The 15,484-nt window shown below is 36.0% G+C and overlaps 1 protein-coding gene across 1 annotated transcript in view; it reads right to left on the bottom strand.

Annotated features, from left to right (window-relative positions):
- Nucleotides 1–1,444: 1,444 nt before the first annotated feature.
- The window catches only part of MRPS9 (mitochondrial ribosomal protein S9), a 27,831-nt gene continuing 13,791 nt past the window's right edge, over nt 1,445–15,484 (bottom strand). Inside the window, exons 5-10 of the mRNA XM_009700835.1 lie at nt 11,658–11,740; nt 8,864–8,939; nt 5,930–6,098; nt 4,112–4,220; nt 3,057–3,226; nt 1,445–1,648 (exon numbers count right to left, since the gene is read on the bottom strand). Of these exons, the coding sequence (XP_009699137.1) occupies nt 1,557–1,648; nt 3,057–3,226; nt 4,112–4,220; nt 5,930–6,098; nt 8,864–8,939; nt 11,658–11,740 (699 nt within the window). The 3' untranslated portion in view covers nt 1,445–1,556. The remainder of the gene's footprint in view (nt 1,649–3,056; nt 3,227–4,111; nt 4,221–5,929; nt 6,099–8,863; nt 8,940–11,657; nt 11,741–15,484) is intronic.

Genomic DNA, 15,484 nt, shown 5'->3' with positions numbered 1-15,484 from the left:
GTAGAGTCACATATTTTGATTGAGACTACCTACCTTAGCAATGAGAAATCTTGCCCAAGTTTACCAAGTATTCTCAGGAAACAAGAAACACAGAGCAGCTTTGGGGAGAAAGGAATCAGAAACACATCAGTCAAGGATGTATATCCAGTTTCTAACCTTCTCTGTTTACTCAGTTCAAGAGGTCTATTCACTTGGGGCCCCCTCTTGAATGGTGCTCAGGAAAACAATGACCCATACAGATCACTCCTAGTTGTTTATCACCTGCAGTGCCCTGCCAGCACCTTTTGTCACGTCTGAGGTGTAAAATTTTTGGTATAATCTACAGGAAATAAGAAGTAGGGCAGGTATTCTAGCACTTAGAAAATCTGGTTAGGGAGGAAGAATTTCAAGTACTGAAGCCTTCTAAATTAAAAGAAAGTTGGAAGATGTCCCTCCTGTTAAAACTACTGAGTTGAAATTTTTTTTTTTCTGTTTTCTCCTCGTGAGATGAACCTTACACTCTTTTTTGCTATAGCCTAGTTCCTACAGGAAATATGAAGGATCTGCTCTTCCTTGGAAGCTCCATGTATTTGACCTCTACCCCAGGAAGGAAGCTGGCAATAAACTAAAACCTTGCACTTTCGGGTGAGTGGTGTAACCACTAATCTATTTTGGAAGGCTACAATTATAGACAAGAGGTGGGCAGCACTGTCATCACCTCCTGCTTCTGATTTTAAAAAAGAAAAATTATGACTGTATTTGGCAAAGAGTCCAATTCTATCTTTGTGCATTAGCCATATTCGGAACACACCTCCTTGATCCAGCCCCTTGAGATTTAAGGAGTGGAGAAGAGTATTCCAAAAGATTAACTTCAGCCTAATCCCTCTAGCTCTTTCTGCATTTGGAGGAAGAAGAGGGGAAAAAAAAAACCCAAAACCACAAACAACTCCTCCAGACAGTGATTCAGAGCACTTAAATTTAGGTACTTCCCCTGAATCACTCACTACTTAACATAGGGAGGCATCCCGAAGACAACTGATTCCACTGGCAAAGGTTATCCTCTGAGACTTGTTCCTCTTTCACCATCCACTCAATTGTCAGTACCATTCTCCCTAGTTTCTCAACTCCACCATAGCTTAGGTGGGAAGTTGTCACTTATTCTCAGATACCTGTGAGGCAGAAAGAGAGGCATGTCAAAGTTGTCTAAATATCTGGTTAGGAGCTGCTTAATTCCAGAATTTAGATAGTCAAGTCACTAAACAAACAGACTGATTTTTTTAGATGTTATAATCCACTACCAGTTTCATAAATTGTTCCTGTCTTCAGTGGAGCTGAGTTGCAAAGCTGGCACTCAATCTACTATTTCAGATTTAGCATTTTGGCAAACCACATCATGATCCTCCACAATTGGAAATAAGTTTAAAGAAAGGTGTTTGTTGCTTTTTAAACAGAGAAAGCATAGTAGTTATAATAGAAAGAGTCTTTATTACTAAATATATTTATACAACAATTTAAAATCATAAATCGCTATGTTTTGAAATTCTGGTAGCATTCTGTCGTTCTTTAAATATCCAGACTTATCGCTTTTTCCAGGTGAATTTCCGTCTGGCTCCCTCTTGACCAGGCTTTTTTCGTTCCTTCACACGTGGGTCACGTGTTAGCAGTCCAGCTACAAAACACAGAAAAGCACCCATTTGTTTCCTGTTATTAGTCACTATTACGGATATACTACATGTGGGGGATTTCAAGGCAGCCAATAACTTTGCATATTAATTGTAACACCTATAAGGATAAGGGTTCAGTATAAAACACACTGAAAGGAATTCCACCAGATCCTCTAACATCTAATTTTTCTTTAGTAACTGAACTGTCTTCAGATTTTACTTGACAAACCACTAAAAAAAATCCCACACTGTTTTACAGCTATATTGCTTAAGCCTTTAGAGCAGCGGTCTCCAAACTTATTTTGATCATGCAGTCCTATCAATAAAATCTTTTTAAGCATGCATCCCCAATATATTTAATAATTTATTTATTCATTTATAAATTCTATACACTACCAAAATTCCAAGATTTTCTTCCTGCACCACAACGGATCATCTTGCCCAACACCAGGGTGCATACACCCCTCTTTGGAGACTACTGCTTTAAAGCACACTTAGTGTTTCCAAAGTGTATTTGGCAATGTCCAAAACACGTTCAGAATTATGTGTCTGATCTCATTACAGATACCCAACTCATTACGATGTCAGTTTACAGGGGTATTACTAGCAAGTCATACTTGTCAGTACTGAAAAGTTGTAATCAAAAAGACTTGTTGCAAAGATACTAGCATGATGATAGCTTTACTTCCATGGATGGTAATAGAGCGAAAAAAATCATAGCTGTTCTGCCAGTAATACACACAGATGTTCTCCCTACTAGTCCAGAAAGAGCATAGTTAAAAGCTCACTGTTCCTATTTCTGTATTTGCTGAAACAGTATGGCATCTAATCACTAAGAAGCAACAAATACTGCAGTTATCCAAATAAGTCCTCTCCTATCCTAGGTAATTTGTAAACTCTAAATAAAGCAAGAGAGGAACGAAGCTCCTTCAGTCTGGCTAGTTGCAAGAAGTATGTTTATGCTCATTACTACCCCTTCAAAGCTAACTCTCTAGTATTTACATTCAAGAATAAAACTTTTTTTAAACATGAACAAGATGTGACTGAGTAAAACAAAATACAACTTTAGTACCTTACAGCTCACTAATGCCTGATCCAGATTTATTTGTTAGTGAATACACATTCACGTTTTGGGATTCTATGTTGAGGCAATATAAACTGGTTAATAGACCTAAGAGAGGTCATGAACAGATGGGAAAACGCTCAAGAAGTCATGCAAAATGTACACAAAGGATGCTAGCAAACAAGTGAAAACAATTTATAAATAAATGCAGATCCCTTTCATACAATATACAAGGTTTCACTGGGATTATTTACTCAAATTTGCACTATCTGATCCTTAATGATCCTTGTATTAATTCTGTTGATTACCAGAAACACATTAAGAAACACTGAAATAATTTCAATTCCTACCTTGCCTCATGAATTCCACCTCCCTTTCTGTCACGAAACTCCTTAAGGCTTTTGCACAGGCTAAACGTATCGCTCCAGCCTGTGCAGATCTTCCTCCACCAGAGACTGTGCAAACTGTATCATGTTTTCCAACTCTGTCAAGAAACTGGAAAGGGAACAACAACTGTTCTCTAAAAATTAAAAAAAATAATCATAATAAAAAAAAAGAAGTATATACATGTGTATGAAGTTACATGCTATGTACATTTCTTATCATACTTTATACAAAAACATAGTTAACTTTCAGGCAGAGATCCAGAAAGGCATGCATATCTCTGATTTCCTACTGGTATCAACTAAATCAATGGGAAATTAGCAGCTAGGAGCATATTCAAACTGCCAATGGTAAGTATTTTAAGTTCAGTTTTACAATTACTTTTGTTTCACTAATTATCTACAGATGCCAAGATCCATTAGTTCTGGATATTGAAACTGAGCAATCTCTCACTCTATTCTTGGGCTCAGAAACCATGACACAAAATAAAAATCACATTAAGGGACGGAAACCTTATGCCAGCCTTATGAGAAGTCTTCTCTATATCACACTGTGCATATCCTCCAAAATCTGAAGCTTTACATGAAGAGTCTCACCTTGTTTGCTTCCCCTGTGTTACTATATGCCAGAGTAATTACACATGCATACAATTTCTAAATCTCTCAGGAAACACTTAAAGACAGTGGGATTTTTTTGGTCTTGGTTTTTTAAACGAACTGCAAGCCCTTTCTAAGGGGACCATTTGAACTATCCAAATAGTCTGTCCTCTTGGTTTTTGCATCCCTTCAGGAAGCGAGAGACAAGAAACACAGAGCAAGGTTTACCTATCAGTTCTTATATTACTGACTCCTGAAAACTAGTAGGAAAAGCAAGACCAGTTTTCTTAAAACAGATAGTTATACAGGAATAAGAACATAGCATCAACTCTGTGGAACACAGCACCAAAATATAATTGCATGGCATGACTTTTGCTGAAACAATTTAAGTACAGTAAGAATACAGCATTTCATAGTGCTCTCACCTGTCCTGCAGCACTGGGAAGTAATGTAAAACATCTATTCCATTCACTGTCATTTTTCCAGTCCCATTGTCATATACTATGGCAGTAGCTCTGGCGGTTTTTCTGATACCTTAAAGGAATTAAAACCAACCTGTTACAAGGCTTCAATATTCTACAGAGCTTCAAGTGCCCAAGACGTTAAGCAAATCTCAATACGTTCATACACTACCAGCTGTTTCTTTTTGGAGCCAGAGGTAACAAAAAGAAAAAAATTTAAGAGAAGGAAAGAAATACAAACAATGAACAAACTACCTTTCAATATACTTTAATCAATGTCTACTACAGGGGGCGGGGAAGTGTGCACTGGGAGAAGGTAGAAGTAATGCTACCTCCCATAACTTCAGTAGATCAGGACACTCTTGACCTGGTGATGTCACTGTATATGAAAATAAACAGTTTGTCGAACTCCTACGTTTACAGTAAGTACAATTTCTAGTACTACTATAATACTTTGTAAAATCATACAAAGGTACAGAAGTTTAAGAATATTCACATAGAAAAGGTTAACACTTCAATTATACTGGTATAAGCAATGCCTATGCATCATTTAGCATGGTTTCCTCAGAAACTGTTACTTACAGTTAGTTCTCTCTAAGTGCATTAGCTTCAAGTTAAACCATGACAAATTCTCTGTGCTAAAGCCTAAGACCAATCCCCTGCAGCACAAAGGAAGCAACCTATTCCGATAAAGGAATTATGAAACAAATTAGACATTTTTCTTAATTTAGGGGAGTCATGGGACACAAACAAGACTGTTCTTGAACTTATAAAATCTGATGGCTTTTCTTAATTAACACAGGTTGCATGTTTTTGAAGCAAACTCAGCTAGAATAGAGCTCTCTAGCCTTTTTACTCCTCAAATCCTCTGCAACCTTTGCTCTTATTATCATCTGCTGCCTGCTGCTTAAGAATACATGTTACCTCTAAGATTCCTCTTAAATGTACAGTATAAAGTCTGTGCGTGCACATATGCTTTGTCCAGAAAGTCAGACTTCCCTATACATGTTGTTGCTACGTTATTTTTTCTAGGCACTCACTCGTATCATGTATCGTATCATTCTTCCACTACATGTCCCTCCATTGAAAATGTAAGCAGCCTGCGTTTAGAAGATACAGAGGTCTTCATGGCTTTTCTCTAACACGCTCTCCATCTCAGTATGAATGACCAATTCCCATCTCCATTCCATAATGCTAATTGTGGTTTGTCCATTTGTTTAAAAAAATTTAGGAATTCCCTCTTAGCGTTTTCCTAGGCTGTTTGCAAATATCCAAACGCCTTGCTATTCATTCTGTGCATCTTTGAAAGTCTCCTTTGCTGGACTGCCTGCAAAAGTCGTGATAAAGGTTACATAGCGGTCTAAGCATGCCACTTTTATCTAAGCAACAACACTGTCACATCCATGGAATTCTCCGTATGTGTTTGTGCTTCCCCAGTCCCTTGCCCTTTATGTTCAACAGTCAACTCTTGCCCACAATTAAAGTCCTTTTGTATCCTACAACATGCAGCACCACAGGGTTCTCTCTGCAGAGGTACTACTGTATAGGAACACAGATAAACACTAACAGTTGATAGACTCTGTGCCAACACCTTCCACTTTGTTACCAGGCCATGTCATAACTCAGTATGCCATAACATAATTAACAATTATACATGTAATATACACATAAGCATGTAAAGTGAAGTAGTGACACATTCAGCACTGTTGTACATACTATAAAGTAACGTAACATGAAGGGGAAAAAATTCTGCATCATTACCAACCAACTTGAAATTATTACCTTCACCGGTGCTGAAGGCCACTCCTCGCTCATCATACTTCAAGGGCTCAACAACTACCTTTTGTAACTGCACAGGAACTTCTCTGGAAAACTTTTTTATATACTCCTCCTCCATGTCACCACATGGCAATGTCATCAATTTTTGTAAAAGTTGAATAAATCTTGAATACTGTAGACAAGAAGACTTCATTAAAGGATGCAAGCGTAATTGCATTTGTTAAAACTTTCCATTTTTATATAATTGATCTTTCCTACTTCACTTTTATTGATGATTTCTGACAAGATGACACTTCTGCACCTACATGCTGATTTAAGAACAGCATGCAGATGCATCATTTTCTGTGTGACTAAAGATACCTAGTTCTTTCTTCAGGCAACAATGAAACTTTAATTCAAAAGCATAACCAACCCCTTTGTAATACAGCATTATTATTGTATTAGAATGACGTTCATCTCACTTTTAAAAAGAAAACATTGAGGAAGGTCTTCATTCTTTTATTATTGTTTTATTAAAATGGCAAAGGAAAAGATTTTCACCTCATTTTCAGTAAGTCAGCATGTTCATTGACTTGGAAATAATTTTATTTCACTAAACTGAACCTCTTAAATGATTATATTTCATAATATATACAGGAAATACCTATCTATCTATCTCTGGCTGTTCAAGCTGAGTTACTTTAATGCTTATGATTTCCTTTAAAACCGAACAATCAAGCTATTTAAAAATTCAAGAGATACTTGACTTAAAGGGCAACCTCTTGAAATAAATTATCCTTTGCTACTGTGTGGTTCTCCTTCCACCATACACCCCCCTCCAAAGTTCTTCAACATGTGATTAAAGAGTAAACACCACTGTGTTAACCCATTTGTGCTAAAAGCTGGGATGTCCTGTTACGAAGTGTTACTGGCAGGAGCACTACACAGATGGTTACTGGATATAAAGGTATGCTATCATCTAAAATGGATTTTTCATATAGATATTATAACCCTATTTTTTAAGTTTTCTTTACTTACAAGCTGTTATTAAAAGTATTTTTTCTTCTCTCTGTTACCAGAGTCTTCTGTACAAAATTAGTACTTTTCTTGTAACCTAGCAATAGCCCCTGGAACTCTGACATCACTTGGAAAGCTACCTCGGCCTAACCGTGTGACACAGACAGGTGGTAAAGCCTTTGAAGAGCAGAAACATACAAAAATTTAAAAATTGTAAAGGCTATAGATGAAGAAAGCTTCCAACAGTTTTCACTTGCAGAGTGCAAAGTTAAAAAACATCAATAGCTCTAATTTTGTTTAATAATGCAAACAGCACAGAAAGTTTTGTTGCAATGGCAAAAGATAAAGAGTTTGCGCAGGTAAGACTGGTAGCTCATACTGAGACATTTCAAATACATTTAAACAATGCATGTTCCTATAGGCTGAGGCTTTGTGGTTTTACATGCATGCAAAAGGTTTTAGGGTTTGGTATTTTTTTCGTTTGGGTTTTGTTCGGTTTTTGTTTGGTTTTTTTGTTTGTTTGTTGTTGTCTGCGAGTTTTTTGTTGTTTTTTTTTCTTTCATTTACTGCAGTCTAGTTTTACAGACATAGAGCATACAAAAACTAAGCAGCGAAGAACACCAAGCTGTTTGGTTGTACAGCTAGACCAGTTCCTGGCACTCTGAGAGGAAAAACAGCTATTCCAAATGCAGGAGCTACTGAAAACACTGAAGTCATAACTGCTCCTACTGCGAGCAAGATAGAGGAAGTATCCTGGGTATAGCAGGATGGACAATTTACAACAACCATTTCTAACTTATGCTTATGGACCACAATCTGCTCAAGACCTTTTCACATCACCCACAGACAAGGAAGCCATCACATGTTACTGCTCTGGATGACAAGTGAGCAAAGGGCACATGTGCTGCTATGCTATGCTATTTTTGCAATGATGCTGTCCACAGGACAGAAGAGATTGAAGAACACCGTTTCTAGGTGAGAAAATACTTGGGATGCTCAGACAAATAGTGTTATATTTTCTCATACTATCATATTCAAGCTTAAACTTCCAAAAGAAAACTGAAGCTGGCCACATAGACTGAACCTGCTGTTGCAAAATCTAATGTTATTTAGAGGACTGTAGGGGAAATCTCCGACTGAGACAAAAAGTATATGACTATCAGAATGAATAGTCTTATTCTTGGAGACACATGCAAAGGACTCCAAATCTAGACAGCGGTACAGTTTGCAGATACTGGGGAAGCTGCAAAACCCTCCTCTCTCCCATCACATTCATATCTTTTGTTATATTCTCCTTGATATCTGTATCAGACCACAGATCTACGTAGCTTTGTATCTTGTTTCTGGTATTTGATTCTGTAGCCGATCACTAAGAAAAAGGATTCCTTATTTCCAATAAGCCTTCTCTGTGATTTTTCTATCATTATCATGTCCTTCTTAAGATTAAATAATCAGAAACTCTGTGCAAGTTTACCATTACACAAATCCATTTGTATTTCCCATCTTGAATATTTATCCCTTCTGTACAATAAACACCAGAGGTTCTAGCCCTGTCTGTTTTTCATCTGTAACTAGAATAAATTACTATTTATTTCTATTATAAAAAGTTCTAATATACTCCATTCCTGACTACATAACTAGATGACAAGGAACAAGTGCTCTAGGCCTCAAAACGTTACCAGGAGAAAAACTAAACTATGTTAGTAACAATGGAAAACCCTTAATAGTTCTGTGCTAGATAAAAAAAAAGCCACACAGATCACTTTTCAAGACAACATGAATGTGTCAGTGCTGTGAGCATGTATAGACTTTAAGAGAAGGAAGAACATTCTTTTGAAGAGCACCTGCTTCTTCACAGTACCATTTCAGTATCCAAAAATGCACCCAGAGTCCATATTTTTAAGATAAGCCTCCTTAAGATTAGAAAGATTAATTACTTACATCATCATCTGACAGTTTTTCTAACAACATTTCTTCCAATTCAATCTTAGTCAGCCATCTGCTGCCAGCCAGGTTTCTGTTTAAAATATCACATATATTCTCCCTTTAATTAACCATGCAATTAGAGTTACATCACAAAGGACCACACATACAGTCAGTCTTGGTGCAGAAATACATTTTCCATTACAAATGAATCCAGATCACATTCCTATAGTAAACGTGAGAAGGCCTACATTGACTTTAAAAGCTCCGTCTTTTGAAAGGGATGGGAACTTCACTTCTTGAATTAACCACATGAAAATTATGAGTATCAGTTATGCATTATTCATATTATTGAAGTCCAAGACTGAGCTAGAGTAATACTGTAATAGTAAGCCATCTTCCCCACAACATAGGACTTAGTTTTAAAAGCCTGCTGCTAGGAAAAATCTGGTTTACAAGCAGCGAAGAACAAAAATCAAAGGCAGAACGTTTAAATCAAATTCTAAAGTAGCAGAATTTTGCCTCTGGTCTTTACTTTTCTGATCAATACAAAAAAAAACCTCCACTAGCAGTAAGCGTAGTCAAAGTACTAATGCAGCAATGACACACTGTATTCTACCTACTGTGTAATGTTGACCTGCTCAGCACAGAAACTGCACTGATGACAGCAAAAGCAGACATTTCTAAGCAAACAGTCTCATATGGAGATGCTAACACAAAGAAAAAACAATGCTTGAAATAAATCTGTGTGAAACATGTACAATACTAAGGGACCAGCTAAAGAGAATGCCACCATAAATACACATGCCAACATTATCAGGTAAATTTAAGGCAGAGCTGTAACTAGCTTCTTACCTCTTCAGGTTTTTTAGAAATAATCTTAATGAATGTTTTCAGCAGCATTAAGGAAGCTGTGATTCAGAAAAGCACTCCTTCTGAAGGTGATTTTAAGTAGTACTTCTTCTTAAGTACGTATTTTAATGCTTTTCTGAGTCGGGGCATGAGAAACATTTATTTAGAAACAATGCCGGTTTTAACAGTAATTTTAAAGAGCTTCCAATCCTGACAGATTCAAGTATATACTTACATTTACATATTGCTACTTCCAGTGAAGTCAACGAAATTTTTCACATGTGAAAAGCTATAAACTTAAAGTATTTCAAGATCAGTTCCTGACCCTACAGTTAATATTAGAGAATGCATCCACAATAGATTTATTTTCTGGGGAAAAAAAACAAAACAAAACAAAAAACAGCCCTTCCCACCCACCATCTACCTACACTTCGGAGATAAATTATCCAGGCTAATCTCAGAGGAAGTACCACATCCACTGTGGAAAATAAGTCTCAAAAACCTTTTAAATTCTCTGAGCTTTTACGAACCTAACAGGGCAAAAACCCTTTCATCTCTGACTAGCTTTAGGTCATTTTTCACATCAGTAAATCCACTGGCTGAGCTCTGTAAGGAGTCAGGTTATTTTTCAGTAGCGTACACCAAGAAACTAAATTCATTTGTTCTCTTGTCGGCTCAGAAGCTAACATGAACCTATGATAAAACATTCTGTGGGTCACAGGACACTATTTATATCATGAAGAAACATGAACTTCTGTTATTTAAGAAACTGAAATAATCTCAGTAAATTAATCCTTTCTCTTCCTAACACAAATAACAAATGGCTAAAATTAAGAAATGACAAACCAACATGATGTGCAATGGGAACAGCCCATAAATCTGGCTAGAAAATACACAGCAAGAACAAAGAAAAACAACTTGGATGGTGAAAGAGAAGCTAAACAGAAAAGCAGTAAATGCCAAAAATCAAAACTTCCTAGCTGCATCCCTTTCTTTTAAAGACTTCCTTAATTTAATATACTAATACATCATAAAATCCTTGCAAAAAATCTCAAAATAGAAAATCAAGAATACAGCCTAAGAGGAGCCAACGGTTCCTAAAGCATACACCCATTTCAAAGACAATCCTGACTGTACGCACTAAGAAACTAACAACTGTAGCATCTCTCATAGCTTCTTCTGGTTGAGAAGTCTCTCTTCTGTCCAGTGGCTAACCAGCTGAAGAGCTTGCTGTGCATACCAGAGAAGTTAAAGACTAAAGAAGAGAAACTAAATTCAATTACTAATAATGGTAATATTTGAACAAACCCAACCAAATAAACTTTTCTAAAATTACTAGAGCTTTTGACAATTTAGCTGTTCAAAGTCATTAGAAGAAAAATAGTGAAATTAAGTGTTTTGATAGTCTTCAAGTTAAATACTGGTAAGTAAAAATATTCAAGAACTGTAATTAACTACAGACTAAAGAGCTCAGCTTTAGGTCTTGGGATTTTTCCAAAGATAAACAACTTACTCTGTATTTTAAAAGGTCTTGTTTTCTCATAAAGACTTTACCTCCTTTTTCAAAAACCTTTATTAAAAGAAATCATTAGAAAACTTCATATACAGAAACATAGAATCCTGGATATTCTCTATTTGTTTCCAAAGCACACTTCAGAACTTTTGTGTAAGAGAAAATGTTGAAAAGAGCAGGGAGAGATTAAAGAGAATGAGAAATAGGTGGGGTTTCTCTAATGCAGCAGTGAGAAGTGAGCACTCCACACGTACGTACCACAGGTAAGGCTTCTCAATCTGAAATTACCATAAATATTAGACAAGGAATAGGGAAAAAGTCTGAAAACGTGTTTGTGGAATAAAAGGAAGGTAGGGTGGGGAACTACAAGTGTCAAAACAACATACTGAAGCATTTGTAAAAAAACTAGTATCAAAGCATCAATATTAATTCTAAGTGGAAGCTTACTTTTTTTCCTTCTGATGAAGAAGGTCTTGAGCTGCCAGCTGGTCTTGGTATTTCTGAACATTCAGCAATTTTTCATACGTTTCCTAAAATGTACATGGAAAAAGTATTTAAATGCATTTTTCCACTTACATTGTTGTTTAAAACATGTTTATGTGGTTTTACTCTCCAAACACTTAAAATGTAGAGGTCAGAAAACAAGTAGAGCTCTAACAATTAAAAAAAAGAGGCAAGTTAAATCTAAACCAACAAACATTGGTATACATAATATTTTAGACAGTATTTTACTGTATATATTTTAGACAATATATGCAATATTTTCATATGCAGTTCAATGTAATTAATTTTGAATTATATTTTTCTTCAACAGTTTGTTGCCTTCCTACACACACTTGTAAAAAAAAATTCTTAACTGTATACAGAAAGACAACTACAGTTGTATAATGGATGTAATTCAAAACATACTGCAAAATTATTTCATCAGTGCATTCACATTTTAGTTTGACTTCCTCCAAATACTGACAAGGTTTAAGATTGTAAATAATTTCATTTAGTTAGATTTTCATACATTTAGAGTGTCAGCTTTATTGGTGGTCTGTATCAGCCAGAACTCCCTCCTACCCAGGCATATCTATAGGGACACGCAAAGTAGCATGTTTAACACAATCAGAATTTCTGTTCTTTCAAACATTACAGATATACTTACTCTGAGTTTTCAGAATTTTTAAACAGTTTTCTCAAAATTCTTAGCTATGCTATTATTCTCAAACAATGCTGTGACAGTGATTCACCACTTCAGAAAAACAAAATGAAAAAATGTTCCAAAAAGTCACACTGAAAATATTACAGAAGCAGTCTGCTTTTAATGAAGTATTTTCAGGTTTTTTTTCAGTTCAGAACCTCTTGGAGACTATGTGATTCTAAAAATATAACACCTAAAACTCTGAATTACAATAGTGATTCAAATCACAAGTTAAATAGTAGTATTTAGAGAAATTATTATAAGTGATAGTGAAACAGAACAAGATTGTTGTACTACAACTACTTATATGCCAAATAATTTATTTCCATTAACAAGTGAAAATAGAAAGCTTATAATCACTTTCATATACCTTATTAATACAATGAACTTTAGCAAATACCAGACAGAAACTACAGTGTAAGAATTAGTGGGGACAAGGAACTTCTGCAACTGTTTACATTTCAAAAAAACAAAACAAAACCCACTTGCTTACTTATAAACATCTACTGTTCAAACTGATTTACCCACTAATAGAAAAATACACCTGCACATACACTAAAAATATTCGTACTGCAAGTGTATGAAACAAGAACAGATTGTTATTTGAGCTGCACTCAAAGCACTTAAACAGGGACAATTCACCGAAGTCTTTGATGCAAGTCATTGGTGACGTTTTTAACAGCACAGTGGAACAAAAGGATTTTTTGAATAACTCCACTGTATAAAATCCAAAGTACAAAATTGTCCACTTTTGAGACAGTGTTAAGAACTCATACACTATAGTAGTATGCCTTTCAGAAATCCTTTATTTTTGACAGCTGTATTGGATAGGAAATCGGAAAATTTTTCAACTTAAAAAAGTCTCTTTATCTTCAAACACTGGAAACATCATATAAAAGACCACAACAAATCATATTTTCCAAGTGTTTCCAAACCCCACAAATACATCTGTAGATCTCTAAGATAAGAAGATACAGTAGCACTACTTTGGGCAAGATTCATGTCACACCACTCTAATAACCTTAACAGTTCCATTCAGAGCTGACTATTAGGCTGCAAGAATTATTGACCATACATTAAAAGCACGGACATGGTTCGGGTTAGAGGGCACGAGGTGTGCCTGACACTAAGCAATTTTTAGGCTTCTGTAGTTGGACATGAAAAAGCATCAGTATGGAGGCCTCTGCTCTGGACTGCAGAAGGATGGAAGGGCAGGGGAAGGAGGGCTGGGGCTGCCCCTCAGCTACCCGGGAGAGGTCAGCTGGAGATTCTTGTGAGCTCCACGAGTTTCTGCATTTGGAAGAAGTCACACCAGGCACAAAGAAGACATTTTGGTGTCAGATGATCAGAAGATGTACTGGGTTACTAGGTCTTATAAATGTATAAGGAGGTTTTTCTCTTTACTGCTAGCCTCTCGGCATACCTCTTGCCTTCACAAGGCACAGAGTGTCACCTTCCTTCCTGGCCAAAGCAGTCTCCAGTCTGCCTCCTCACAAATACCCACCATCTTCACTACACTCTGGCATATACAGTTATGTACTGGAGCGGTGAGCAAAAAAAATACATGAACCGGGAGCGCAGCAAAAGCACAACTACATCACAGTTCTTTAAAAAAGGGCAGGGGGAGGGAATCACAGTTGTTATCTTAGGACAGGCTGACTATTGTCAGAATTGCTGTTTAACAACTGAATTCTTTTCAAGTAACATGGCACAAGTTAAAGGAAGACTTAAGGATTTTGACATCATATTCAGAAACCACTGATAAACACAAGCAAATAAAATGAGATATAGGTTGCCACCCACTACTTTTTAGCCTCAGAAATTCATTGCTACAATGACAAAGAATGCTTTACAACAGCTGGAATAGTAAGAATTTTCCTGAAGACCCTCCCTAGGTATTCTCAAAGAACACCAACACTCCACAGCCTGTTTAAGTTCTAAGAACGTGCATTTCTAAGAATTAAAATGATCTCTTTAAACTGTTCTGGTTAAATCAGTAAACATGTCCATTCATACAAAGAACCCTTTACACTGGAGATGAAGTCAAATGACATTAAAAAGTAACATTTTAAAATACTTCCAAGTGTAAGAGAAATGCTAAATATATTTTCCTGCCTATTTCTGCCAATGAAAATGGACTTGCATCTCTTATGAAATAAAATTTTGGTCTCAAGTATTAAAAAGATTAATGCATGTATTTAATCCCTGTATAGAGATGAAGTCAACAGACTAAAAGAACCACTCACATGTGAAGTAAAGTATGTGGATGAGTCTTTGCAAAAATCAGGAATCACACGTAATGCCCAATAATTTATCTGACAAATCTTCACTCCCAAATGGCTAAAGAAAGCTTCTGAAGACACACTTGCTTTTTCAAAACTGGCAGGTGAAGATTTTACTAATCACTTCAGGACTCAATAGTCTAATTCATGAATGTACACATCTGTGTGTCTTGTAAACTCAGCTATTACACAATCAAAATAGCTGATTTTACAAGATTGGCTACGTGCTGAAACGCTTCCACTTCTAATAGATCAAATTTAAGATCTCTACAAGGAGGCTCTTTTAAAATAAAAAAAATAACATTCTTATTTCACCCTGCATAAAAATATTTAGGGAACAAATTAGCAAATGGAATCCTAGAAGGAGAGTTTTTTTAGGGGAAAAAAATTTATTTTAACATTTTGGTCAAAATATGCTGCAGAGCCCACATTTTACATCACAGTTTGCAGTTTTCTTTGCTTCTTACGTGGTTTTGACTTCAGCATATACTTTGGAGTTTTTTAGGTTTTGGTTTTTTAAGAGTTAAAATACTCTATTGTTAGAGCATTCTGATCTACAGAGCCTCCAATCCACAATCCAATATTTCTAAAAAAGTACAAGAAGCACAATTACATAAAGTTACTATTTTGCTAGACACAATGGTATGAAGAGACCATTTTGTCTTGTTCTGCACATTACAAAAATATGGTGTTACTCTGAGAAACTTTTCAGTGAAATGATGATCAAATACTCCATCAAACATTTGTCAAATGATGCCTTGTGCAATAAACATTCTTTTGTGTATCAGAAGAAAAATAAATGGTCT

Source organism: Cariama cristata, unplaced genomic scaffold (assembly GCF_000690535.1).
Source record: "Cariama cristata isolate BGI_N322 unplaced genomic scaffold, ASM69053v1 scaffold17925, whole genome shotgun sequence".
In the NCBI taxonomy this organism is placed as follows: Eukaryota; Metazoa; Chordata; class Aves; order Cariamiformes; family Cariamidae; genus Cariama; species Cariama cristata.
The sequence above is the reverse complement of the archived record's forward strand: the minus strand, read 5'-3'. Positions and strand labels throughout refer to the sequence as shown.